The 27,445-nt window shown below is 50.4% G+C and overlaps 1 protein-coding gene across 4 annotated transcripts; it reads left to right on the plus strand.

Annotated features, from left to right (window-relative positions):
- The first annotated feature begins 411 nt into the window (after window positions 1-411).
- Window positions 412-27,445, plus strand: LOC311597971 (FXYD domain-containing ion transport regulator 6). 4 transcript variants are annotated; one of them, XM_084782671.1, is made up of 8 exons: window positions 412-876; window positions 21,464-21,523; window positions 22,105-22,140; window positions 22,264-22,338; window positions 23,129-23,165; window positions 23,807-23,856; window positions 24,292-24,341; window positions 26,192-27,445. In XM_084782671.1, exons 2-7 carry the CDS (start codon window positions 21,469-21,471, stop codon window positions 24,318-24,320), a joined length of 282 nt encoding a protein of 93 aa, XP_084638797.1. In that variant the 5' UTR covers window positions 412-876; window positions 21,464-21,468; the 3' UTR covers window positions 24,321-24,341; window positions 26,192-27,445. The 4 variants fall into 4 exon arrangements, with proteins under 4 accessions (XP_084638797.1, XP_084638796.1, XP_084638795.1 ...); XM_084782670.1 differs by having other exon boundaries at window positions 416-876; window positions 22,102-22,140; XM_084782669.1 differs by lacking the exon at window positions 412-876 and adding an exon at window positions 3,249-3,337.

A 27,445-nucleotide genomic window follows, 5' to 3' on the forward strand; every position in this document is an offset into this window, starting at 1 on the left:
TCCTGACTATCAACCTGGTAGGGTAGCTAACCTCCTCTGTCCATTCTTGTAAGCTCTGCCCTCATTACTTAGAGTCAGTCCGTAGAACACTCCCTGGGAGTTTTTCTCACCTCCTCCTTCCTAGGTGAGAGAAAGGAAGACTCCGTACCTGATACTACAGGTAGGATTACAGAGCTAGGATGTAAATCTTCAAATTCATTTGCCATCTTAAATTTTGACTCTTAGTGACTAGACAGCCTTCTGGTGAGTCAGGGATTGGAGGGGGCTGTCTTTAAAACAGGCTTCTGGGCAGCAAAACTCTGACACAGGTGAGGGCCTGGTTCCCACAGCCCACCAGCTGCATTTGAAAATGACAACTCCACCCACCTCTGGCTCCCATTCATGCTAATTACCAACACACCCAAAGAACGCAGGTTGCAGGTTGCGGGTGGCTGGTGCGTCGTTGTTTCCTATTTTTCTGCCTCCCTCCCCTGAATTTACTATTTCAAAAAGACACTAGCCCTGTCACGGTGTTGGTCTGGCTCGCTTCCTACCCTCGCCAAAGGAAGAAAATCAAAAAGCAACAGCTGCTGGCAAATCCGCTCCGGGGTTGGGCGCCTCCTCCGCGCGCATCTCCTGTTGCTTCTTCAAGCCCCACTTCCCTTCGCGAAGAGCTCGCGGAGAGGAGGGAGAGAAGACAGCACAGGGGTCTACGAGGGGACCGGACTGAGAAACCAGCGGACGCTGAGGACCCCAAAGGCTAGCCTGTCAGCCTCCTCTGGGAGGCGGGAAAGCTTGCAAGCCGCGCCCACCGCCCTGCCCCCAGCGCGCCACTCCCGGCTGCTGGGACTCAGCTCGTTCTCCAGGGATCCGCTCGGAGGGGGACCCAACGCCTAGGTGAGCAACAGGGGAGGTGGGCAAAGTTGGCGCCTTCTTTGGAGTGGAGGAGGCTCGAAGGGAACCGGTCCCTCTAGCACCTGGTTCCCTCGGAGTCTTGTTTGTTTCAGTGGGTGTGTGCCCAGGTCCCCGCCTGGGCGGCGGGAAAACGGCTTTGGGGCATGTAAACAAGAAGGTGAGCACCTGAAGGCTAAGTAAGGATCCCGGCATGGGGTTGTAGATAATGGCGGTGGGCTATGCTAGTGGCTGGGAAATGCTTTCAAGGGTTCTCTGAGCTTGCATCAGGAGCTCTAGGAGAAGGGGGGAAAGGACCCTTTAACAGGGGAGCTTCCCTTTGTTACTCACAAGCTGGGGACCCTGCGGGGAGTGGAGATGTGAGGACGGGGAATGTGGCTGGATGTGAATGGTGACACATGAGCCACACAAAATGGAATTTGCTGGCTTGCTCCTTGTAGGCTGTGGGTGTGGGCTGCGGGAGTGAGTGGCGAGGGGGCACTGAAGAAGGCCAGGGGCTCTAGAGTGAGGGGGTTCATCTGACAGCATAGCCTTCTCTTGGTGTGTGGAGCTCGGATTTTCTTTCCAGGGAGACCGTGTACCCTTTCCCCACCTTTCCCCAGCGGGGCTGGCCCTCCCTGGTGGAGCCTCCCCTTTGTGTCTGCACAAGGCTTTCCTGTAGAGTTGGCTGAGAGCCTGGGTCTCTGGGCGCCTGCTCCGGAGCAAGTCAGTTGGAAATATGGGCCCACCCAAGCTGCCACCAACCTCCAGACTAAGAGGTGGTAGCAGCTGGAGGGCTGGCCCCACAGATGTGCCCTCTGTCATTAGTCTCTTTGTCTAACCTGGCTTCCCGCGCTGCAGGAACTGGCATTTCCACCTTTGTAGAGGGACCAGTGGGCATCTCAGGCCTCTATGAAAGGACCCCTGGCTCTCCGGGGTTCTGGCTGCCCTCATATTGTAGATGTATAAATGTGTGTATCTGTTTTCCAACTTGGCCTTTTGCACGTGACCTGTCTCATGGTTGCCATGGAAACCCCTCCACTTCAGCCTCCCTCCTTTTTTTTTTTTTTTTTTGCCCATTCCTCACCTCCGACTACCTCCCATCCCCCCAATATGGTTGCTTAGAGACTGGTTTAAGGGAGAACACCCTATGTGCGGCTCCCATTCTAAACTGCCTGGCCCTTCACCTACCCCACCATCAGAAGCAGTGCAAATACAAATGCACACGCACCATACACAGTATGGTCATAGCCTCATATGCCTATCACCCCACACCGTCCATTAACATAATCCACACACATGCTATCATATACATTTATATCACATGTACACCAAGTGCACCTCATGAAACCGTAACACATAAACACCAAAAGACACGAACTGCACCCCACACCACATAAACATCAAACACATCACACACCCTACCTACCCCATACACACCAACGATACCACACACATTATAGAACATCCACGCAGAGCGTGCACTACACACACACACACCCTTAACTGTATCACATGCATACATACCACTTACACTCAACCCTCACTCTTTATGTGGAGACACAACTCCACCTGTAACACACACCGTCACTTTGCCAACACCTAGACACATACACATCATACACACATCACATACACACATCATACACACATGCACACATCACACACATACACACATATCACACACACACATACACATACACACACATACACACATATCACACACACACATACACACACATACACACATATCACACACACACACACACACACATACACACACGCACGCACCAGGCTTCCTGTTCAGCCTTATTCTGGATGCTTAAAGTATGAAGAAGGTGAGGGAGAAGCCCAGAACGGAATCTCAGACATCTCCCAGGGACCTCGCAGGGGAAGGCAAAAGAAAAGCTGTCAGACCTCCTTAGTAGAGGGCCCCTCTGCTAGGTGTCAGACTCCAGGGGCGAGGCTGGACACAAACCAGGATTTATATCTTAGCTGTGTTCTTCCTTCCTTGACCCCGACAGTCCTTTCTGACCAGAGGAAGCTCTGGGAGGGGAGGGGAGGGGAGCCTGTTATGGAGAGCACAAGAGGTTTAAAAAAAAAAAAAAGAATCAGGGAGGAGAGGAGAGACAGACAGACAGAGACAGACAGAGAGAGACAGAGAGAGGTGTTGGGGGTGGGCAGGCAGACAGACAGACAGACAGACAGAGACAGAAAGAACACGGAGGAGCCAAAGAGATAGAAGCTGGGCACTCAGCTGCTGTGTCGAGTTCAGGTCTCTCCTCCCTGCACCCCACCCCCGCCTGCCCCATTTTCCTGCTTTCCGATTGCTTCTCCAATCATTTCTGTGTAAGCTGCACTGCCGAGGGCTGCTGAATTTGCCAGGACTGTGGCGGGAACTTGAGAGAAGAGCTTCCCTCCAGGCTCCATTTGACCTTTGGACTGATGGAGACCCCATTTTGTTCAGGTATTGGATGGTTTTAAGCACCTACTGTGTGTTAACGTCCGGGAACGCGATAGTGAGGAAGGAGACACAGTCCCTGGCCTCAGAGCCTGAGAAAGGATTAAGTCAAGCCATGTGTGGGGAAACTGAGGCAAAGCCCCATCACCAATAGTGGCCAAGGCCAAACTTCTTAGGCAAGGCTTTGGACCCCACACCGTCCTGCCTGCACCTTTTACCTTCTTTCCTTGGTGGCGATCAATCATTTGGAAATTGGAGTGTCCCTTCCAAAGTGACAGTCCCCAGGTAGGTGTGGCAACTGCCCCATTATATTTTCTTGGTGAGTGAATTTGGAAGATGTGAAGAGGAGAGGTGAGAAGAGCAATTTCATAGACCTTGGGCCCTGGTCCCCACCCCACCCCCAGCCTGCTCCTTCCCCCTCAGCCTCTGGGAAATCAACCCATCTAGATCTGCACCATGAATCACAGCACACATCCACTGTCTCCCTGTTCGATGCAGCAAGCTACCTACCATCTGGGAGCAGATAGTGCCAGGCGGCCCCCAGGATCCCCATCTAACAAACTGCCTGTCTGCCCCTCCTGGAGAGCCCCGGGAAGGGACAACTCACAGAAGAGCCTGGAGCCCCACAAAAAGCCAGCTTCCGGCTCCCTGGCCCACCTCCACCCAAGTGCTATGTTTCCCAAGCAGAAATGCATTTATTCTATTGGACATACCGCAGGACTCTTGGTGCAACCTAAAAATGGTTTGGTCTGTGCTCAAGTAACCCGAGGCCTCCAAGATCTTAGATATTTGTTTCCACATCTGTCCATTGGGGATGTAGTCATGATTTCTAGCCACATCCCTTCCTCTAAATGTGTGTGGATTCTGATATTGAAAAATATGGATTTTCTCTGTAGGTAATGTGTGTTGGGGTGTGTGTGGGGGGAGGTGCAGGTGTGTGTGTGTGTGTGTGTGTGTGTGTGTGTGTGTGTGTAGTTAAACTGAGTTGGAAAGGGGCTGCCTGCCACTCTTCTTTCATCACTGGCCAGGCAATGGCCGAGAGGCCAAGATCAGCTATGCTTTTCATGGGATGAGTGCGGGAGGGACTTCCTGGACAAGAGTCACCTGTCTGCTCTGCTAGGGAACACATGGTGCCTAAAAGGCTTAAGGAGCCTAAAAGGCTTTCAAAGTATGAAACTGGGGCCAATATTTAGTGGGTCTCTGAAGACCTCTGGACAGTTTAGAGGGGTCAGGAGCGGCCTATCTTGGATCTCTGTCCTTGACAAGAAGCTGAACATCTCTGGCCAAGCAGAAGCTTAGAGCCAGTTTAACGGCATCTTCTCTGCTTTAAAACGGGGACCGGAGAGGAACTGTGACCTGGGAAATATGAGAGCAGCTTGGAAACAGCATAGGAAAACTTTTGTCACGAAGATGTCTGGGTGGGGTGAGGGGGGTGGAAAGAAGAGGTCTGGGCCCCGGGGGTTAGGTTGGGACTGTGGGAATGCCTCCGCCCAGTCAAGGCCAGAGATGAGGCCAAGGAGTTCTCTTTGGGGTTATAGCGACCCTCCCGGGCCCCCCCCCCCGGCCCCCACAACGTACAACTCGAAAGCCAAGCCAGTCCTAGCTTTTACTCATTGACCCTTTTAACGAATGCTAAGTCCCTTCAATATGGCAGCCCTGTGAGTTTCTCAGATCCTGTAGCGCTGTGGAGCCATGTGGTTGTACTCTTGCTTGGGCAGATCTAATGATTTGGCCTATCCCTCCCCGCTGCCTGCCTACCTCACCTCTGTCTTCTACCAGAAGGGCCCAGTTTCATTTCTTGTGGCTCTCTTTGTCCACAGGAGGGCTCCCGGAGTCACAGAGAAGTGCACTCACACTTCGTGCACAACCCCTTCCTCACACATACATAATCCTCTGTCCCTGACACATAGGCAGGCGCTTGCACGTCCACACACCTCCTCACTTTCCCAGCAGCAGTCTCTCACCCTTGTGGTGGTGGCCTATTAACGCCTATCCTCTCAGCTAGATCAGCTCTGTGTGGCTCCTTTCACTCTGGTCTGGGCCTGACAGAGTCCCTGTGTGTGCCTGTCCGTCACTGAGTAAGGACACGGGTACGTAGTCCTACCCTTCAGGCCCTCCCCAGTCTGCTGCATTCAGATGTCCACCCTAAGCACTTGGGACTTGCTAGAACATGATGTTCCTGCTTGTGGAGTTGGGGGTGACAGCCTGATCCCTGGGGCCCAGACCTCTCGCTCCCCGCCCCCTCACCCCAACCAGACATCTTTGTAGAACCGTTATGAGGCTTTCTGCTGTTTGTTTGTTCGTTTTAACTTTATAGTCAGTTGAGCTTGAGCTCCATAAAGCAGGTGAAGGATGCTGATGACTCCGTCATGCTGTCCTTAGGATGATGTCACTGTTACATCATGCCTCAAGGCTCCTAAGAAGCTCTTTAGCCACTTACAGACATTCCTCCCCATCACACACACACACACACACACACGCACACGCACACGCACACGCACACGTTAAAGGCAAGGTCACACAGAGTTGCCCTCCACTGGCAAGTGTTGACTCCTTGCTCCTTGCCCTTTGTCTGCCTGGTCCATTCCTTTCTTCCCATCTATGGTCTGGAATGACTCTTCCTTGGCAGTCTGGCAGATGCCGCAAGGCTGAGGTTAACAGGGGGAGCTGATTCACTGCCCCATTTGGGAGTTTGACGAGACCCAGATGGCAGACATGAGGAAGTGAAGGCCTGGATTGGGGGAAGCATGATGAGACGCTCAAAATATACCATTGAGGTTCCCAGGTGCTCGTTGCTTAGTGTGGACTGTGACTTACTTAAAGAGACAGCGATGCTGACGAGTCAGCTAATTACTCGAACTATCAGTGTCTGTGCAGCAGTTGCTGTACTCAAGTGTTGGGGGATATAGGGATGTTGGCATGTGCCTTTCGCCCAAGGCAGCATTTATAGTTTGCACACACACACACACACACACACACACACACACACACACACACAAACACACACAGAGGCAATACGTAGAAAAGGTGTGAGTCATGTCATTCTGGGAATGGGGCAATGGAGATACAAGGTGAGAGGGGAAGGAGCAGTTTCCTAAAACGGACAAATAGGGTCAAGTCAAGAGTCTTAATCTCTGCACACTCTGGGTATCTAGACCAGGGGACCTTCTTTCCTCCCTCGCATCTCGGGGAAAGGCTAGCAGAGGGAGGATGGCAGTTCCCTGGAATGTGCTTGTTGGTAGAATGGTATGGGACTGGTCTCTGGGCCCTTGGCCTGGCACAGTGATTTCAGGTTTCTGTCTTTGCAACTGGGACTGCTCCTCTGTCCTCTGAACTGGTATTGTCATGAGATGGAGAGAGAGGGGGAGGAGGGGAGAGAGAGAGAGACAGACAGACAGAAACAGAGAGAGACACAGAGAGAGAGAGAGAGAGAGAGAGAGAGAGAGAGAGAGAGAGAGACAGACAGACAGACAGACAGACAGACAGACAGACAGAGAGACAAAGACAGAGAGAGAGCAAGAGATGATCTCTCTCTGAACTGGTCAGATCACACCCAGCCATGGCTTCTGGTTACCTAGACCTGCTGGAACTAGACGTGGTTGCCCTGGGACAGGAAGGGTCCTCACACTGTGCCACTGGGTGGGATGCTCTGGCCTGGCCCCCTCACATGATGCTGGGTGGCTCATGTTAGCTGCCTGGGTATGAGTTGGCACTAACATCCCAATTCCTCTGGGAGCTGGCTCGGCTGGTACAGTGTACACTGCCTCAGTTGGTAGTGACAGTGAAGTGACCCAAGCCTTGGGGCCTTGCTGGTAGGTCAGCCTGGAGCCTTTCCAGCAAGATGTGTAGAATTCAGGCCTGGGTGTGAGGTTTGTGATGCTTCCCTTTCTGAGGAATAAGCCTGGTTTCTTTTCCAGGTCTGCTCTCATTTTTTTTCCCCCTGTGACCAATGTCTTCTCTCCCAGAAGTAACTCCAGGTTAAAGGTAAAGGTCCCTGAGGTTAAAGTAAGAAATGCTCTGCGATGTAAGATGAGACTTTGGCCTCTGGCCTGCACAAGACAGCTGGATTTGGGACTGGGCTCTTAGAGAAACATTTTTGAGCTTGCGGGCCTGTGGGTTCCCCCTCTTCCGTGAAGGAGGCATGGTGGAGAACCCCCAGTCACTGGGCCCTTGCCAGTCAAGAAAACTGTCAGTCATGGAAGGGGGTGATTAACTGCCCTGTTCTTAGGCTGCCCAACTGCCTTCTGGACACCACAGGGAATTCAAGACAAAGTAACTCAAGCCACCAGGATTCCAGCTCTATCGGAGTGTCGCTACCCTCTGCTCTCTCCTTCCCTTTGCCAGCTTTGAGTCCGTCTCCTTACCAATTCTGCTCTGGAATGCTAGCATGGCGGGGAGCAGTCTGCAGAGAGGGCAATTATTTCAAGCCGGGCTCTTATATATAAACAATGTTCAATTGTTTATTCAATGGGTATTTGAAGTACAGGCCAAGCAAATAGGCCGCACAACTATCACTGGCCTCTGAGCCAAACCCAAAACACTTTAAAAGCCTTGGCTGGCTCTTGGCTCTGTGGCAGTGAACCAGCCATGGCCTGCCGAGTGCAGAAGCGTGTGGCATGGGAGCACCTGCGTTCCGCGCTGTGCCAGGAAAGTGAGATGATGGGGTTGGGATAGACAGAGCTGGAGAACTGATTTGATTTTTTAAGTGAATATTCAAATTCAGTTAGGAACGGAGTTTTTCTTCTAGAAGAGCTTCAGATTTTCAGAAAAACGGGTGGACAGCTCAGAGATCAATACCTTTTTCCCCTGTACACAGATTATGTGCACAAATAATATATATATATATATTTATTTATTTATAAATGTATATATGTAGTATTAGTAATAGATATTAGATATAGATAATAAAGATATTACTTGAGTGTGCCACTGTCTTTACCGCATTCCAATGTCTGTTGATACGTTATAAACTAAAGTTGACACTATGCAGATTTCCCTAGCCTTTACCCAATGTCCTCTTTCTGTCCCAGGATCCCACCTCTAGGACACCACATTGTATTTAGTTACCATGACTCCTTGAGCTCTTGACTGTGACACTATGTCTTTGTTTTGATGACTGTTGCCTCTGTAAGGAGCACCACCAGTCAGGTTACTACTGTAGGATAGTCTGCCCTTGGCATTTGGCCAGTATTTTCTCATTAGTAAGTCTGGGGCCTAGGTTTGGGGAAGGAAGATCACATTGGTAAGGAGTCACTGTCATCACATTGTGTCATGTTGAAAGCACTGGGTCTCCACCCATTCATACCCCAGCGACACACTTCTGGCACCTGTTATTAGAGCTGGGCTCTCTTCAGTCTCTGAAGCCAACCTATTAACACGTCAGTCTCCTTTCTCTGGCCATCCCACTATCCAAGTCTTGCGCCTGGGAGGACTGAGTGGCAGGAGAAGGTTAAAGATGTGCACGGCAGAGGCAGAATGAGGCAGGCTGCTGTACCTGCCCAATAGGAAACACAATACGGGGGTAGACTAAAGGGATGTTGCCCTCAAGGTGACTACTGCTGAGCCATAGAACCAGGCTGGAGTCAGGAAAGGAGCGGGCAACTTGAGGACATGGTTGGATCATAGTGCCACCCGGCAGGGCCTGTGTCTTTCTTGCTTGGAGCAGTACACTTGCTGGTGATGAGCGAGATGTCTAGATGACAGTCGCTGGCAGTGTTATTGGAATGATGAAGTTGATGTTCTTTCTTAAGGCGCAGCCTCTTCTACTATGACTCTCTGCATCTCAGCCATACAGAAATCAATTTGAGAAAGTATCCCAGACTAAGGCATCAGCACCTGTCAGCATCAGGACTATTTCTCTTTTACAAGCAGATATACTGACTTGAAAAGTCTGTCCTGGGGGTGGTATTGTGGGGGAAGAGACCTTCATTTCTGCCCTAAAATTGCCACCAGAGGGAACACAAGGTGATCAGTAGCTGTGTCCCCCTTATGGAAGGCTGTCCGTTGCTGAGCTGTTGGTTCTCTTGGCTATGAGCTGGGCTCCAGTGGTCAGTATCCACTACAGCTTGTCAGGAGCATGGTCCAGCTTCGGCTCACTGGAGGTTCAGGGGTAAAGCAAAAGAGCCTCTGACCTAATACATCAGACTCCTTGAACTCAAGGGAAAAAAAAGGACCAGTAACAGCTGAGGAATAGCCCCCAGATCTTAGAGACATGAATATGGCCTGACCTACACCCCTCAGAACCCAGTACTCCTGGGACACCTTGAAATGTCTCTTACAGAGGTAGTCTCTCTGAAGGACTTTCGGAAAAGAAGATTGGCCTTGCTAGCTAGAGAGGTGTCTGAGGACCTCAGGGGTTGGGACACTGCTGTGGCTAACACTGCCGGCTGCCAGGAAACGGTGTGAGATGCTTCTCCTGGGCACAGCAACTGTCTGTTGACTTTCCCTATGCAGGCCCCACCCTGGTGTGTTTTCCCTTCTTTGCTCTTTGGGGTCATCATGGTAACCGGGGAGCCAGGAGCATAGCAGAGGCAACTGGGCAGTCCAGGGTAACCCTGTGGGGAAGAGAATGGTCCAGAGACTTGGAGTTTCCTCATATGTAGATTTTATTTTTTCCTCCAGTCTGTGTTTCCTTCTGTTCTCCCTTGTCCACTTTTCTGGCTCAGTTTCTGATGGGGACTCTGTCCCGGGGCCAGCCTCAGCTCCTTTTCCCCTCTTTTGCCTGACTCTCCCACTTTGCTCAGTCAGAGTGCCTCTTTGTTCTGGTCACACCCCTGTCATCTGGGAGCTCCTCCCCCCCTCCTCCATCTCCTCATCTTTCTCCTCCTCCTCCTTCTCCTCCTCCTCCCTGTCCTCTCTCAGGTCCAGCATACTCTCGTGCTACCTGCTTGAGGCCCTCGTGACCGCTGTTGATCATGAGGCAGAAAGCAGTGCTCTCGGGGAGCCAATGTCAGCTGTGGGCTGAGCCTGCCCTGCCTCATGTCAGTGTTGGACACTGGAACCTTCTAGTGGTCATAGGACAATGCAAGGAAGAAAGAAGAGGTAACAAGGGGCCTTTCCCTCACCCCCCTTCTCTTCCCCGTTTTCCAGGAAAAGGTAGAAAAGACGGGAAGGACAAGACAGAGCTAGGCCATGCTAACAGGAACGAGTCCAACAGTTGACGCTAAGGAGCTAGTACCCTGCCAGCTGCTGAGCCCAGGTCCCTGCTCCCTCAGACAGAGAGATTCATGAGCTTCCTGTGTAGCCGAGGCCTCAAACTCACCGTGCAGCTGAGGATAACCTTGAACTCCTGATCTTTCTGCCGCCACTTCCTGAATGCTGGGCTTGTAGGTGTGTGCCCGGCTCCATACCAATCTGTGTTCATTGCAAATGGCCGAAATGGAATCTGTTCTCACTCACAGACCTGAACTTCAGGAACGGGTAGCTCTGCTGCTGGGGGGACAGATGGCCTGATGCCCACCAGAACCCTTTCCCGGCCCTTCTTGCAGCTTCCTTTTCCTGGTTAGCTACACACACACACACACACACACACACACACACACACACACACACACAAACACACAAACACACACACCACACCATGCCTCCAGCTTTGCATCTCCCCATGAGTCTTTTCCGTTTCTTCCTCCCTTCAGTCTGACATTTCAGGTAGCAAGGGGGCACTGAAATCCCTTACTCATTCCTTTTGGGCGCCAGAGAGAGACTGCGAGGGGCAGCCTTCAGCAGACCACAGGCTGAGGAAAAAGGAGGTCAGGCTCTCTCCCAGGAGGAGATACCAGTGGTAAGAGAGGGCCTGTGGAAGATAGATAGCAACTGTGCTTGCTCGAAGGCCACAGCACGCATTCTCACAGACCTGGGATCCTATCACCCATCACCTCTTCTTACAGTCACGGGAAGAAAGTCCCCTAGAGCTCAGAAAGCCAAGTGGTTTCCCAGGTACGGGGGACTGGATCTGGCCTCTGGGGCTTTGGGAAAGTAACAGAACCTTTCTCTTCACAGTTGGCCTGTTGTGGTGGCCACCTCCCAGGACTCCTGAAGGATTGCAAGCCACCCAGAACCACCCTTGTATGGCATGAGCACCTGATAAGTGTTGCACGTTGCTGTCACGGGGCTCTGCAGTTTTCAAAAGATTTTTTTTCACACATGTTATCTCACTTGACCTTTAATTACAGCCTTGAGAAGTGGACAGGCTGCATCAGCTAGCTAGCTCTACACTGCCTACTCCCCCACCCTTGCCTAACGAACTGCATGGGTCTGTAATCAGTCTTTGAAAGAAAGGAAGAAAGAAAGAAAAAAAAAACACCCTCTCGAGCAAACAGCTTTCAGTGCCCACTCAGGATGAACTGGCAGGCAATCTGTACTCTGCTGCCCCTCTCTCCCTCTCTTGTGAATATGGATGAAGCTGGAGGTGCTGGGAGCTTGGCTGGGAAAAGCAGTCCTCTTCCCTGTGGAGTGTATCTGATTGCCTCCTAGGCAATTAGGTCCCGGGGTCTTTGCCTGATGGACTGAGGAGGAAGAAAAACATGGTACCTGCCAGGGAGATGTGGGGCCTTCACAGAGCCACAGTGCAGGTAGCTGACTGGGACGGGGGATGGGAGCCCTCCTCTGTGATCTGGGGACTGAAGTGTGGGGCTGGCTCCCCACGAAGGCAGCCTTCTCATAGCAGGAAGACTACTACTCTCTCTCCACCAATGGTGAGGCAGACAGGGCAAGATGGAAGTGTAGAATCCAGCCCTCGCTCCCTTTCTCTGCCCCAGAGTCTCTCCCTATAAAATGGTGTGATGCTAAGGCAGGGCCTCCGGAAGGCCTCTCCTCATCCCACAGAGGAGTGAGTGCATGATGGGAACTGGTCTTTGCCATCACTCTGACTGTGTAGCTTGTGGGGGCGGGGCTACAACTGCCCCATATTATAGCTGTAAATAGTGCAAGACCAAGCTGCTAAGGACACCAAAGAAGCCAAAAGCTAAGAGCCGTGGACAGGCTGGCCAGACACACACTAGCAGAGACCGGAAATCCTTACAGTCCTAAGACAGTAGAAGCTGGTATTAAGAAGGAACCAGAGTATGATCTCTTCGGCACATGTTAGGCCAGAGCTAGCAGGCAGGGGCCTGTTCCTTTAAGGCCTCCTCAGCCTTGCCCCTCTGTGGGAGAGAGCTGGGGGCTAAGCTGTATCCCTCAGAGCCCCTTTCTGGACCAACTCCCTCACTCCCTGTTCCCGAAGCCAGCAGCACCCCCCTTTCCCCCTTCCTTCCTTTACATCTCTAGCCCAAGCTCTTTTTCTAGTCAAAGGAGCCTGTCTTGTCCTCCCTTCTGCCCCATTGCCCTGCCCTGGCGCCTGTCAGGCTGCCTCCAGGAGCTGTCCAGGACCGCCCAGGCTTTCCTGATACAAGACTGGCTGTTCCCAGCCTCAGTTCATCAAATCGGCTGGCAGGGTCAGAGGCATGGGTTCCTGAGCCAGGCCCTACCCTCTCTCTCTCTCTCTCTCTCTCTCTCTCTCTCTCTCTCTCTCTCTCTCATTGGACCTCAGTCGTTCCGAATTAAAGGCAGATGCTTGTCTCATTGTATCCCGGCCTGGCCTGCTGGGACACCAGGTCCATCCGGAAATGTTACATCTTGGTTATGTGCTACACAGGAGGCCGCCTTTCCCCATAGCATCGTTGAAAGATGTGGAGATGCCATACATTAAACTGCATCCCACGGTCTCTAGTAAGAGTCTAGGTAATCTGCAAGCCTAAGCCAGGCTCAGACATTCTGTGGCCCTTTGAAGGCTACGTCTTTTTAGGTTATGTCCTGGCTATCATCTCACGGGGCCACCCAAGCAGGCTGCGGTGACCCTGGAGAGCACTGTCTCAAGGCTGAGCGTGCAGGAAGGCAAGGAGACCCTACGTGAGGGAAGGGAGAAGGGTCGGCCGGTAGAGTGGGGAAGTTTTCATGCCATTTGGAACTTCTGCCTTGAAAAGAGAGTTAGTTGTCAAACTACATCACAGCAGTAGCAGGCATTATATCTCGGGGATAGTACAGCGTGTTGCTGCTGTACCACCAACTGGTGGCTTCTCTTTCTGAGCAGCTTTTACCCAGCAATTAAGCGAAATTATGTGACTCAGTGTGGAAAGATAATCGCCGGAGGGACTGTTCTGATTGCGTTCTCCGCACGTGCAGTGGGTGGCTGCGGAGCAGCAGGAGGCCAGGAGACTATCATGGAAGGGCTGCGGTCAGCTGCAGTGTCGCTGTGTGCCTGGACACAGGCAGAGTCTCATGGAAAAAAAGGTGGAACTCTAAGTCATATTGGGCCAGATCCGACAGACTGGTCTAAAGCAGTGGTGAGCAGAGCAGAATCATATGATGTAGCAGAATTCTCAGCTACAGCAGTAATGACGTAATGGAGTCCTCAGCTCCAGCAGTAAAGACATAATAGATTCCTCTATTCCACCACTAATGATGTAATGGAGTCCTTAACTCCAGCAGTGATGGTGTAATGGAATCTCCTCAACTCCAGCAGTGATGACGTAATAGAGTCCTCATCTCCAGTAGTGATGATGTAACGGAGTCTTCAGTTCCAGCAATGATGATGTAACAGAGTCCTCAACTCTAGCAGTGATGATGTAATGGAGTCCTCAACTCTAGCAGTGATGATGTAATGGAGTCCTCAGTTCCAGCAGTGATGATGTAACAGAGTCCTCAACTCCAGCAGTGATGATGTAATGGAGTCCTCAGTTCCAGTAGTGATGATATAACAGAGTCCTCAACTCCAGCAGTGATGACGTAATGGAGTCCTCAGTTCCAGCAGTGATGACATAATGGAGATGACTTCTTAGGTGTCCTGTCACAGCTAGCCAGGTCTTCGGGGCTCTTTGCAGGGGTCCTGGGCCACAAAACAAGGCATTTCTTATATCCATGTTGAGACTCCTGGAATGACCTTGAGCCTCCCTCCTAGCCCTGCCCATTTCTGCCTGGCTTATTCCCCCACCTGCACAGTCCGCCCTCCTCCATGTGGTCCCTAAACTCTGGGCCTGGAAGTGAGATTACTATGCTCCTCCATCTTAGTCCTCCCACCTCCCATCAGCTGAGCTCCAGGCTGCCCAGTCTCCACCCTGTAGGAGGAGGACAGGAATGCAGAGGGCAGGAGAAGCCTGGAGTCTTATCCTGGAGGGAGGAGAGGTCAGGATAGAATTCCTTGGTCGGCAGAGAAACAAAGGCATCTGTGTCCCTTCAAAGGCCCTGTGTACGTAGTTGGCCACAGGGCTCGCAGGCAGCGCCAGCTGTACCACTGATGTGATCTTTCAAAGTGGCCTGGGTGCCAAGAGGCAGCATTGGAGGAGACTCACGCTGAGGGGGCGCTGCTGGTGTAGCCCAGGACCCAGCGGCTGCTTGGAGGATAGGGACTTGGCCACTTCTCACAGTTACGACAGCGTCTCTTTTAGCACTCTGCAACTTGATCGCAAATGTTCACTTTGGAATACAAAGGCAGGCCTTCACTCTGTAGCTTGGCATTCTCCACTCCAGCCGTCTTACCAGGGTTCTCACCACCCACCTGCCATGCCTCACTCAGGCTAGATTAGTCACTGTTTTGGAAGGTGTCTGCCACTAGAAATGGAAACACTTGGGGGTTGCTGTCACAGTCCCCTCCTGTGCCATATACTAGTGGACCCAGCCTCATTTTGATGCCTTCTAGGAAGACCCTGCATCTAGGAAGACCCTGCAGGCAGCCGCTGTTGAGTGTAGTGCTGTGAGGTTCAACTCAGATTGAACCAGGGATGAACACTGTTTGCGGTCCCTGCTTTCCATGACTCTTTCTCATCATCATCATCATCTTCTCTCTCTCTCTCTCTCTCTCTCTCTCTCTCTCTCTCTCTCTCTCTCTCTCTCTCTTCCCCCCCCCCCCCGTCAGCTCTTCCATGGGCACCGTCAGGTCCCCTGCCATATTGTCCTTGCTCATGACAGCAGGGTCTTTGCTCTCAAACGCGTGTCTCCTTGGGAGCCGAAGCCAAATCTTGATGACTTATCTGTCCCCTACAGATCTAGAATTCATGTTCTTCTCATGGATTTCAGTGTTTCTGGAATTACCCTGAGCTGAACGTCTGTGGAAGTGACTGTTGAAGGTTCTCAGAGAGGTATGACAGTGACCAGAGTGAATGTGACGGCTCTCAGGCACGACAGTGACCCGAGTGGGTGGCCACTACACCTGGTAGTGTGGAGCGCTTGGCATGGACGAATCTTTTCTTTTCCAGGAAGGACTCTGCCTGCCCAGTAATTCCCCTGCTGTGGGCTGAGAAGCCTAGACTGTCCACCCTTCTCCTGGCTCCTAAGACTCAGTGCTCACATGAAGGTCCCTAAGCGTTGGTTTCGTTTTGTTTTACTTATGAGACACAGTCTCTCTATGTAGCCTGGGCTGGCCTAGAACTCATGGCAATCCTCTTGCGTCAGCCTGCTGAGTGCTAGGATTATGTGCACGAGCGGGAGCCTCATCCGAGGGCTTTTAATGTCAGTTCCACCTTCCTTCCAGTTTTGAGTCTGGTCCCCTCTGAACAAGGCACAGATATAACTTCACTGTGTAATTTGAGATGAAAGGTGATCCGGAAGTAGCAACTAGTTTGACAAAAGAGAAGGACGAAGGAAGGGACAGAGGGAGGAAGGAAGATTTTACACACAACAAGAACGTACAACTTATTTCCCATTTTGAACAGTATACCTAAATCAGTATGACTACCTGAGCAATGGTTTTTCCACTGTAAAACAGGGACCCCAGCTTTTCTGTCATGGGGCTTCCCCTGCACGAAGGAAGAAAGTTACCCCTTAACAGTCACCCTTTCTACATACCAACCACCCAAAACTCTAAAACCTAAATAAATCTTCTAGCTAAAATCCTATGGAATCAAAGCGGCACAATGATGTAAAGTGTGAACTAAACTGAAACAGAGCTGCCGAGCGTGAGTGCCAGTAGGCATCCCTGGAGACCAGTAAGTGTCGAATGCAGCAGGGTTGGGAAACAGACCCATGACTTCTTCATTAAGCTGAGAACCCTTGAGAGGAGCTAATCTGGTTTTAGGTTGGTTTTGGCTACTCTTGGTCTCCATGGAAAAAGAAACCAAAACCCCAGAATTAAAATATAGCAGATTTGAGTTCACAATCAAAGTCTACTAGACTAAGGTTCTCTCTCTCTCTCTCTCTCTCTCTCTCTCTCTCTCTCTCTCTCTCTCTCCTCTCTCTTTCTCTCTCTCTCCCTGTGTGTGTGTGTGTGTGTGTGTGTGTGTGTGTGTGTGTGTTTTAGGAGGGAACCAAGAAAAGCCAAGAACTCGGGATTTTGAGATACAGAAAATAAAATAACTGTGAGGAAAATGTTGGAAGAAAACAATGAGATCATAAAAATGAGTGGGCAAGCCAGGCAGTGGTGGCGCACGCCTTTAATCCAGCACTTGGGAGGCAGAGCCATGTGGATCTCTGTGAGTTCAAGGTCAGCCTCTACAGAGTGAGTTTCAGGACAGCCAGGACTACACAGAGAAACCTTGTCTAGAAAAAAAAAAAAAAAGAGTGGCAACAAAGACAAACAAAATGACCAAGCTGTTAGAAGAACCAACTAGAACATATAGAAATAATATAATCACTGAAACACCAAATTAAGTGGATGAATGAAACAGATTAAACACAGTTAAAGGGAGACAATAAATAGTTCTGAAACAATTACTCAGTAGTTAGCACAAAAAAGCAAAGACATGGAAAATATGAACGAGCAGTGTGATGGTTTGTAGAACAGACTAAAGACGCCCAGCCTGTTCCCGAGCCCTCGTCTTACTGGAGCGAGCCAGGATGAATGCAGGAGAGGGAGGATAGACCGCTTACTGATCCATAGTTAATATAAAGCAAGCGTCTTGGAAACCCCGTGCTAGAGGAGAGTTTCCAAAACCCTAGAACTCCGCTTAAAATCAGTAATAAGTAAGAAGACCAAATTTGTGTACACCTGTGTGCACATGTGTGTGTGTGTGTGTTTATGTATGTATGATCATGGTCTCTCTACTGCATCTCAATTTAAGGCTTACACAGGGCACGAAGACAAGACACAGAAATAACCTGTGCACTAATTAGAGGGACGAAACACCACTCGGTCATTTACAAAGTCTGTCTACAGAGAAAACTCAAAGATATGTGGGTAAATTATTAGAAGTAAGGGGGCTTAAGATGACTGTATTTAAAAACCAATAGATAAAAACCAATTTTTAAAAACATACCAATTATGTTAACGTTTAAGACAACACTATAACTTATAACGTACCCAGAATGGCTCTGACAGCTGTGTGAAAACATCATGACATCTCACTAGAGAATATTGAGAAGGTCCTGGAAAATGAAAAGATTTGTGAACCTTGAAGCAACTGGAGTCAGGAATTGTGCCAGCTTCACCCCATCCCTCCTGGTAGGTACGTGAGAGTGAGTTCTCATGAAAATTCCAAAGTCTTAAGTGATGTTGACAAACAGATTCCTGCGTTTGTGTATATGAGCAAAGGTCCGGAAGAGCGACACAGTCTTAAAGGATGAAGAGAAAGAGAAGATGGAAGGCTCTCTTACAACATGGCAAGATTGTGAAAAAGCTGTGGTAACAGACAGGGACACTGATTTTAGTGCAGTTACCACGGCCCACAGGGAGCACATCCTAAGACCCCATACATAGATGATTGACATCTGAAAGCATCTAGCATTGAACCCTAAGTATACGTTTTTCCCTGTAATATTTACTTATGATAACACTTTAATGAGTAAGTTAGGTACCATAAGAGATCAAAAACAGCAATGTGTAGAACAATTATATAAAAACATACTATAATAACAATTCTTAAATATGGCTTCTTTTCCAGTGTGCCTTAATGCAATTTTTTTTTTTTTTTTGCTTGAAGAAATACCTTGGGCTTTTTTGTTTCTTCAAGTTTTTTGCCTGTTTTGTTAGAGAGGGTTACTTAAATGCAAGCATGGTGATACAGAGCAGTTGTCCTGAAAAAAAAAAAAAAAGAGAAAGAGATGCTCCTAAGTGACTAATGGGAGGGTAATGCACACAGTGTGGATACACTGAGTCACAGGGGCAGGATGGAATGGGATAATACTATATTTCACTAGGATCTGTAGACTTGTGTGCTATAAACTGTATGAATCATTTATTTCTGGAGCGTCCTCTTTAATACTTTCAGACCGCAGTTGACAAAAAAAAGCAACTGAATCCATAGAAAGAAGGGCACGTTAGAGATGAATTAACCAATAGATCCAAAGAGGAGGCCAGGAAACAGCCAGAGATAAGTAGAAACCAGACCGTGAGAAGAAATGTCTTAAATAAGACACATAAGTCATCTCATGCAGTCATATTAGAATTGAGAACTTCTGTGCATTGTAGGGCAGTTTTTAAAAGTAAAGACGGGAATAGCAGGTCAGCTCAGAAGATGGAGATGTCTACCACCAGGCCCAGTTGCTGAGTTCAATCCCAGAATGCACATGGTAGGACAGAACCACCTCCTCGCAAGTAGTTGTCTGACTTCCACACACCTGCCATTGTACACATTGCACACACGCACGCACACTCTCACACACACAATTAAATAAATGAAATACAAGATAAAATATTTAAAAACTCTTAAGTAAAAAGACAAGTCAGGGATTGAGAGGAGACATGGCAGTACTCAATAACTGAGGTTTAATGTCAAGGTCGAATAATTGATTTGAAAATGAGAAAAAGGCATGAACGTCCCGTCACCAATGTAGAAATGGGAATGACATACACCCATTGCCAAGTGACCACATTTTATGCCTCCAGATTGGCAAAAATTATGACATCTGATAATATCAAATGCTGACTAGGCTGGGGAGTAACAGGGGAGTCACATCATGCTGGTGTGTGATGTTAAGATGGCAACGACCTCTGTGACAGATGATTAGCACTGCGTAGTGGTGACAGTCTGTACCCAAGCAGTGACTTCAGAGCTATGCTCGCTCTAGGCCACCATTTCCTGGCTGCAACATGAGACTTGTCAACGGACATAGATATATTTCTTTTAAAAGAAAACTAAACAGTGGAGTACTTCCCTCGCAGTAGGTGTGGTTTGGTGGTCCTGTGTTCTAGTATCCACGAACGCCTGTTTCCATTGATCTGCAATATAAAACTGTTCCTTTTGAGACTGGGTGCTCAAAATTGTTAAAAAACAAAAACAAAAACACTCCCAAACCTCTCAATTCTATGTGTGCCCTTGGCAGTGTGCAGTAAGGATTCTTAACTGTATCATTTAGAGTTAGCAATGTATTTTTAAAGACACCAGATGCCCAGCAACAAGAGAATGGATCACTGCCTTTGCAATGAAATACCACATATTAAACATGAATTAACTATAGCTCTGTGTAATAGTATAGATAAATCTTCAGAGCAGTGTTGATCAAAGCAAAGTCCCAGGAGACTGTAAATATCATATCATAGTCATAAAGCTAAAAAAAAAAAAAAAGCAGAAGCAGCTATAGTAGGGGTTATGGAGATGGCTTAGTCAGTAAGACGTTTGCCTCTCAAGCACATGACTCTGAATTTGATCCCCGGAATTTATGTAAAGAAACCAGGTGGAGCGGCACCTAACTGCAGTTGCCAGTTGGGGAGTTAGGAGGATAGCTGGGATTTGCTGGCTTCAGGCTCCGCGAGAGACCCTATCTCCAAAGATACATACAGAGTGGTTCGGGACGAGATGAGATCTGACATTGACCTCTTGGTTGCACACGCAAGGGGGTGCGCCTGCTCAGACGCCCAAACATTTACACATGTACAATCTCACACTAAGCAGTGTTATTGGATATGTGTGTCCAGTATAGTTTTAAGAAGAGCATGGTGCATACACACACAGCTGTCAATTTCTCTGACTCCTGCAGCTCTCTGGCTGAGCATGGTTCTAGATACAGCCATGCTGCCCCCTGGTGTCTGACTGGTGAATGGCACCAGGGCTGCTTGTTAGAATGACGTGGCCCAGCCATTGCAGAGGTTCAGGCTGTGGCAAGGCTTAGCCTATATGGGAAAGATTAGGCAGCTTTGGGCACTCCTGATTTGAGTTCAACCTTCTCACTCTTTCATCTCTTCTGACTCTGTGTGAGTGTAACTGCACTGATCCATGTCCCAGGGTGGAGCCAGCTGGCTCTGCTGTTGGCTCTGCCCATGTGACCCATCCAGGTCTCCTACCTTAGCACCTCCCGGATTCAATGTAATCCAAGTAAGTGCTCAGTGTCTTGTAGGGAAGGAGGAACTTGGGGCTGGTACTCAGAAACCTTTGTCCAGATTCCCTTTATGCGGTTGCCATGCAATTGATGACCTGAGCCTCTAGGGGAAACAGGAAATAGCACAGCGAGAAACCTAAGGTCATTTATGGGCATCAGGGGGAACAGAGAGTGGCTTCCACGCATTGACTGGACTAAGGAGCTGATATAAACACTTCCTAGGGGATGGAGAGATGGTTCAGAGCTGAAGAACACTGCTCTTCCAGAGGACCCACGTTTGGTTCCCAGCTCCCACACCAGGCAGTTCACAATCACTGTAACCCCAGCTCCAGGTCTATCACCCTGAATCTTCTAACTCCACGGACACCTGCACACATATGGCATACCTACACACACAGACACAGACACACACACACACACACACACACACACACACACACACACACGCCTTTTTGAAAAGAGACTTCCTAGTGGGCTGTTGACTTTGAGACCTGGACTCAGGGCCCCACAGCTTAATGAGGTAGAGATGGCTTGGAAAGAAGACACTGGGGAGACATCTCAAAAGCCCTTGGGGTGTTAAGACTTCAGTACAGAAGCCCCCACGCTAATGAGTTACGACCTTGGCCCTGCTGCTCCCTCAAGGAAGAGCATTTACTTAAGCGAGCTTCCGGTTCCAGGCCTGCAGTGTGGACCTATCAGAGCTAAGTGTTCTGAGTCATCTGGGTTAATAGCATTGACCGCGCAGATCTCTGAGAGTCTGATAAGGTGGCACTGGTCCCTGTGATTCGAACTGGTCTCAGGTCACATGTGCTCCCAGTACAGCTGAGGCTGGGATGAGCCCCTGTCATGGGTGATGGCTTAAGGAGGAAGGTCTTCCTTCTGTCCCCAGAGTAACATCTTCTTTATCCCTAGACACCATGGAGACGGTGCTGATCCTCTGCAGCCTGCTGGTGCCTGCAGTCTTGGCTAGTGGTAAGAGTGCTTTAGGGCCTAGCTGTACCAAGCTGACATCTGCAGCCCTTTCTGGTAGAAGGTTCTGGCACTTTCGGACATTAGGGTAAGAGATCTTAGGCAGCTTCACATCTGGCCAGCGTAGAAGAACAGGTCCTAATCCAGGTGTTCCCCCGCTGCTCCCCTCAAGGGTCCAGCTGGCCTTCTGTTAGTCTCTCCAGGTACCGGGGGCACCCATGGAATCGCAGCCTAGAGTGTAATTAACCCATCCTGTCTATATATGCAAGTCATGAGCCACCCCCTCCCGCCCCTGTCTCAGTTCCCCACTTGTCACTAGGCAACAGGTAGACCTGGCCTTTGGAGTGAACAGAAGGCATGCTGTGAGCCACGGACCTCACCAAGGCTCTGAATCGTACTTGCCCTAGACCCTTGACATGGACCCTAAGCCCAGCAAGCCCATTTTCCATGATCTCAGTATCTCCATCCAGTGAGCCTGCCTTACAAGAATCCTCTCGTGGGGACTGGGATCTGTGGGGCAGGTGAGAAGTCACGGGAAGCACAGCTACTTTCCTCTTGACCTTGTCTGTCTGCTTTCCCAGCAGCTGAGAAGGAGAAAGAAAAGGACCCTTTCTACTATGGTGAGTGACCTCAGCAGTCCCAGTGGTGGTGGTGGTGGGGGTGTATGTGTGGCCCCATCCAGGAGGGACAAACCTGCTCTGGTCATGGTCACCTCCCACCTCTCATCCCTGGTTCCTTTGCAGACTACCAGACCCTGAGGATTGGGGGACTGGTGTTCGCTGTGGTCCTCTTCTCCGTTGGGATACTCCTCATCCTAAGTAAGTTCGTCCCTTTCCCCTATGGCTGCTAGACAGATGGAGACAGTATACGGGCCCAGCCATTTTGTCTGTGGGCACAGTCAGCCCCTCTCCGTGGTCTCTCAGGACCAGTACAGGGCTGGGCATGTAGTAAGTGCTCAGTTTAAAAAGGGAGGTGAGGTCAGAGAATGTAGGTGAAAACAGACATAGCTAAAATGAGCAGGCTTCATCCCTAGGGGCGCAGGCATCCCGGGAGACAGACGCTGTTCTCACCATGCACCTACAAATGTGTTTGCCCTACAAAAAGAGCTACGTGTGGCGTTGAGTGCGCTTGCTACCCTGGTTATTTTTGCTCACGGTATGAAAGGGCAAATTCCACCATAGTGGGAAGGTCTGATGGAACAGTTTGGTCCATGGGGGCAGATGTGTGTGGCTTATTCACATTAAGCCAGAGAAGGAAGCTGAAAGCTCAGGCTATAACCAGACGTGGCTACTACCTCCAAGACCTACCCCAAGAACCCGTTTTGTTTAGCTTCACCTCCCACAGCTTTCCCCCTCCCACAAACAGCACCCACTGAGGATCAAGTATTGGGGACACAACAGCCTAGGGCTACATTTGCCATTTAAACCCTAGCACCCGGACTCAGCTGACGCAGGGCAGCTTCAGGCGGCAGGGCAGGCGTCCATTGCCTGTGGCTGGCAGTGCCTTTGGCTTGTGCAGAGTCACAGTAGATCTTCTGTGTCCGGGCCAGGAGCCTGACCTTGAGCTGTCGCTGGGAGCGTCACTTTGGATGGCTTCTTTGTCTTTCAGGTCGCAGGTGCAAGTGCAGTTTCAATCAGAAGCCCAGGTAAGGGGGACAGGGTTGTGGGGACAGGGAGAGGCCTGCGGAGGGAGCCCAGAGGGTGTTCTTTTGTCTCAGAAAGAACTGTGGGGAGCCGAGTGGTGAGTTTGGGGATTTCCAAGTGACCACGGAACTAAGGAAAGGTCCAAACATGGAGGCACAACCTCGGATGTAAACAGAGGAGGGGACATTGAGTAGGAACGTGCTGGAACCTTGTCTGGAGGTCCGTGAGACAGCTAGGCTTGGTAGGAGGGAAGTGGAGGAGGATGGCTGCTCTGAATTACAGGGCAGAGGCACCGTCCCTGCTCCTCATCTCTTCCCGAGGCTCTGTGCACTGTCTAGACATCTGGTTCAGCACATAAGTTACAGCTCATCCATTAGAACAGCCATGGTGGCCATAGGCCTGAGAAGCCAGAGTCTGTGGCAGGCACACCCAAACTCCACCTAGGGACAGACACTGAAGGGTAGCCATAGTTCTCTCTGCCTCTGTCCCCATCAGTCCCGGCTGCTCTATTTGCCTCATGTGCCCCATGGTAGAAAGTTTTTGTTTGTTTGTTTTGGAGGGGATGAGTCCCAGGGGCTCTGCCTCAGTGGAGAGAATGGAGATGCTCCCTGAGCATCAGTGACTGTGTCTCCTCTTGTCATAGGGCTCCAGGGGATGAAGAGGCCCAGGTGGAGAACCTCATCACTACAAATGGTAACTGCTGTGAAAGGGTGCCTGGCGAGATCCTTCCCATGGTTCCTGGGGCACTGGGTTAGGTGCCATGAGCTGCTTTGGGTTTCAGCAGAGATGCTTCTGAGGTGCCAGAAGAGGGCTCTGGGACCTCTGTGATGTTAGCACTTCACGCAATACCAGACAGGCGATAGTCACTGTACACAGAGCACTTGCTTTGGTACCAGGCACACTCCGTCTTTACACGTGTGCTGAGCCCCGTGGGGTAACCATCTTTACCCATATTTGACAACCTAGGTCCAAGTTCTTGTAACCAGCAAATGTCAAGGTTGCAAGGACTGGCACCACATCTTAGTGACCCCCCCCCAAATCCTAGTCTCTGGCATTACTGAGGGTTCAGCATGGAGTACTCCCTGGGTAAGGAGCCTCACACTACAATCGCTCTGCCTTCTCTTCCAGCTGCGGAGCCCCAGAAGGCAGAGAACTGAAGTGCAGCCTCCTGCAGGAAGGTAAGTGCTTGGTTCTCCCGCTGTCTCACCACTGGCTTCGAGTCTGGGCAGGGGCGTCAGGCTAACTTCTTCACAAAGTTCAACTTTTCTTACCAGCCCACTCTTATGCATCTGTCAGAGATGGGGGAGGAACAGGGGACAGCTCAGTCCCAGAGAGACTGACCTAAGTGTCCCTTACCAAAACATAGCAAGCATAGGGAATCAGAGCCTCCAAGCAGCCCCGGGACCAGGCTCATGTGGTACTTTCCCAGCTTCCAAAGGAGTACAACTTGTAGGAATCATTTAGTTAGTGAAGCATTTCCATATTAAAGTAACATTGAGAACGGCTGCCAATCATGAGCCAGAAACACACACACACACACACACACACACACACACACACACACACACACACACACACACTGAAATGTTCCAAAACTAAAAGTGAGGAAAATAATAATGTGCCCCTTCTGCCCCCTATACCTACACTGTCCCCAGCATTTGGAGTCCACTGTGTGTTCATTTCCATCGCTCACTGTGGAGTGTGCCAGAAAGTTCCTAGTGATTGGATAAACCTTCCAGTCAGCAGGCCATACAAGAGCTTCTGGAGCCTAACAGGGGAAATAGGACATGCAGAGCTGGCTCCATTTGTAATGGAAAACAACAACAACAACAACAACAACAACAACAACAACAACAACAACCCCAAAGAAACCTGCAGTTAGAGAAAGCCATTCAGATAGCATCCTAGTTAGGGCTACTATTGCTGTGATGAAGCAACAAACCAAACTGGGGAGGAAACGGTTATTTGGCATAAGCTTCCACATTGAAGGAGGTGAGGGCAAGAGCTCCGGGAGGGCAAGGGACCTGGGCAGAAGCTGATGAGAGGGCATGGAAGGGAGCTGCTTGCTCAGTCTGCTATAAGAAAATAGAACCCAGGACCACCAGTGTGGGGTGTCCTCACCCACAATGGGCTGGGCCCTCCCTTGTCAGTCACTAGTTAAGGAGATGCCCTATAGGCTTGCCTGCAGGCTGGTCTTCTGGAGGCATTTTCTCGGTTGAGGTTCCATGCTGTTTGGTGACTATAGCTTGTGCCAAGTTGACATAAAACTACCCAACACAGATATTATGTGACAAGCAGGGCCCTGAATCCAGGTCTCTGTGGCTAGGGGCACTCAAGATACCTACTCAACTGCATCCTGCATGGCAGACCCTGGGACGCAGAAAGGCAAGAAAGCCAGTTTGCTGCCTTGCTTCTGCCCCAGACTCCACAATAAGACACATACGAAGGGTGCATAACTTTAGCTTAAGCTGTAAGTTAAAGGCAGGCATAGTGGTGCCTACCTGGAGACCCAGCCTATGGTAGGGTAGAGGCAGGAAGATCAGAAGTTCAAGGTCAACCCTGACTGATAGTGAATTTGAGATCAGCCTGGGCTACATGGACCGTGTCACAAAACAAAACTCCAAAGCAAACCAAGTACTGGCTGTGTCATGGACACTAGCCTTTGTCATGAGGGCTGTATCACCACGTACCTGTGTAGTGTTTTAATTCCTTGCCGGGCCTGTGTCTCCACATGACAGCGCAGGCAGCAGAGCAGGGCTCACTTGTGCCCATCTGTGGGCTGGATATCTTAAAGACACCAGCTCCAACAGCCAACAACTCCAGCCTGGGAATCCTCCCCACTCCACAATGCTCCTCCTCCTTCCCTGCCTCTCAGGCTTGTCTGTTCTTTGCTGGGCCTCAGGGCTCCAAGGGGGCCCTGTCAGCTGGGGGATTTATGGGTAAAGGGGCTATGAGGAGGATGGAGCCAGGACCAGGTATGGGCACAAGAAAGGATTTGGGGTTTTAATGTGAAGTCTCTGCCTCGCAGCCTCCAGAAGCTAAGGTCAGCCGCCTGCCACTTGAGAGGCTGACATCAAGGCTTGAGGAAACCGGCTACTTCATGCCAGACCTTTCTCTAGGAGAAGCCAAGAACACGTGTTCCCTGAACCTCTCCTTGCCCCCCAACTAACCCCAGTCCTGTATACTTAATGATGCAACACTCAGCCCTTCCCTTTTCACTACAGCCAGGGGTCTGGCCCCTTTTTTTGTGCCGTGTCTGTGTGTATCCGTGTGTGTGTGTGTCTGCTGACTGTGGTCTTGTGGCTACTTATTCGTGGATTTCATTGTTCCCGTGAACTGTGTGCTCCCTTTCCTGGGAGGGGCTTGGCCATTTTTGTCATCAGCGCCTTGTGACCTCCTGTGATCTCCATCCCCTCCTGCTCTCTGGAGTCTGCTCTTCCCCTGAGGAGCCCTAGTCCCATCTCTGGATTTAGGCTGGAGGGAGAGTTGTACCGGGGGGCAGGAGTCTCAAGCTGTCTTGGGACTGAGAAAGTCTGCGCCACATTCACTGCCATTCTCCGTGGACTGTCAGAAGAAACCTGATCTAGATTCCACCAGTTTGGTAGGTCTGTTAGCAGCTAGAGATTCAGAGGCCTGCCTTCCTACAGACTCTGCCCTCCTGGGGTCCTTTTTCTTTTAGGGTGCCCACTGCAGAGGCCTAATCTGCTCCACCCTTTGTGGAATACCCAGGAATTCCAGGTCCAGGGCTTCTTGCCTCTGGGGCTCCTCACTTACCTCTGAGCAATAGCCCCTTATGATCTGGAACGCCCCTGCCTCCGCTCACCTTCCCTGCTTCTGAGACTTCAGTCTCTAGCCCAATTTATCTGACCCGAGGATCCCTTCCTTCTTTGAAGCAGGTCTCTGGCAGCTGAGGGGACCGGACAGCAGTGGGAGTGGGGGTGGGGGTTTGCCTGTCTACCTTATGGTGTGGGTCTGGCAGCCTTTGCAGTTTCCCTTCCCTGCCTGTCAGGAGTCAGAGTGGAGAGGGATGGAACAGTGCAGGAGCAGCGGGGCTGCAGGTCAGAGAGCAGCAGAGAGAGAGGGTACACACAGCCTGAATGCATAGCAAATGCCAGGAGTCAAAGGTCATCAGAGTGGAACCGCAAACCAGACCCCGCCCCCACCTGCCCATTGTGTTCCCTTGGAAACTAACCAAGCCACACTGTGTCCTGGGACTGCCGATCTCTGTCTTGTGATCTATCCGCTGACAACGGGAAAATAAATAAATAAATACAACACTGTT

The sequence above is a fragment of the Acomys minous genome, assembly GCF_964271855.1.
Source record: "Acomys minous genome assembly, chromosome: 5".
Taxonomy (NCBI): domain Eukaryota; kingdom Metazoa; phylum Chordata; class Mammalia; order Rodentia; family Muridae; genus Acomys; species Acomys minous.

Excerpts from the sequence above, each read along its gene's own strand:
- LOC311597971 (XM_084782668.1), top strand. The coding sequence starts at position 3,316 with ATGGAGACCCCATTTTGTTCAG. Across the intron at positions 3,338-21,463 it reads GGAGACCCCATTTTGTTCAG|ACACCATGGAGACGGTGCTG; the intron begins GTATTGGATGGT and ends CTTTATCCCTAG. Across the intron at positions 22,339-23,128 it reads TGGGATACTCCTCATCCTAA|GTCGCAGGTGCAAGTGCAGT; the intron begins GTAAGTTCGTCC and ends TTTGTCTTTCAG.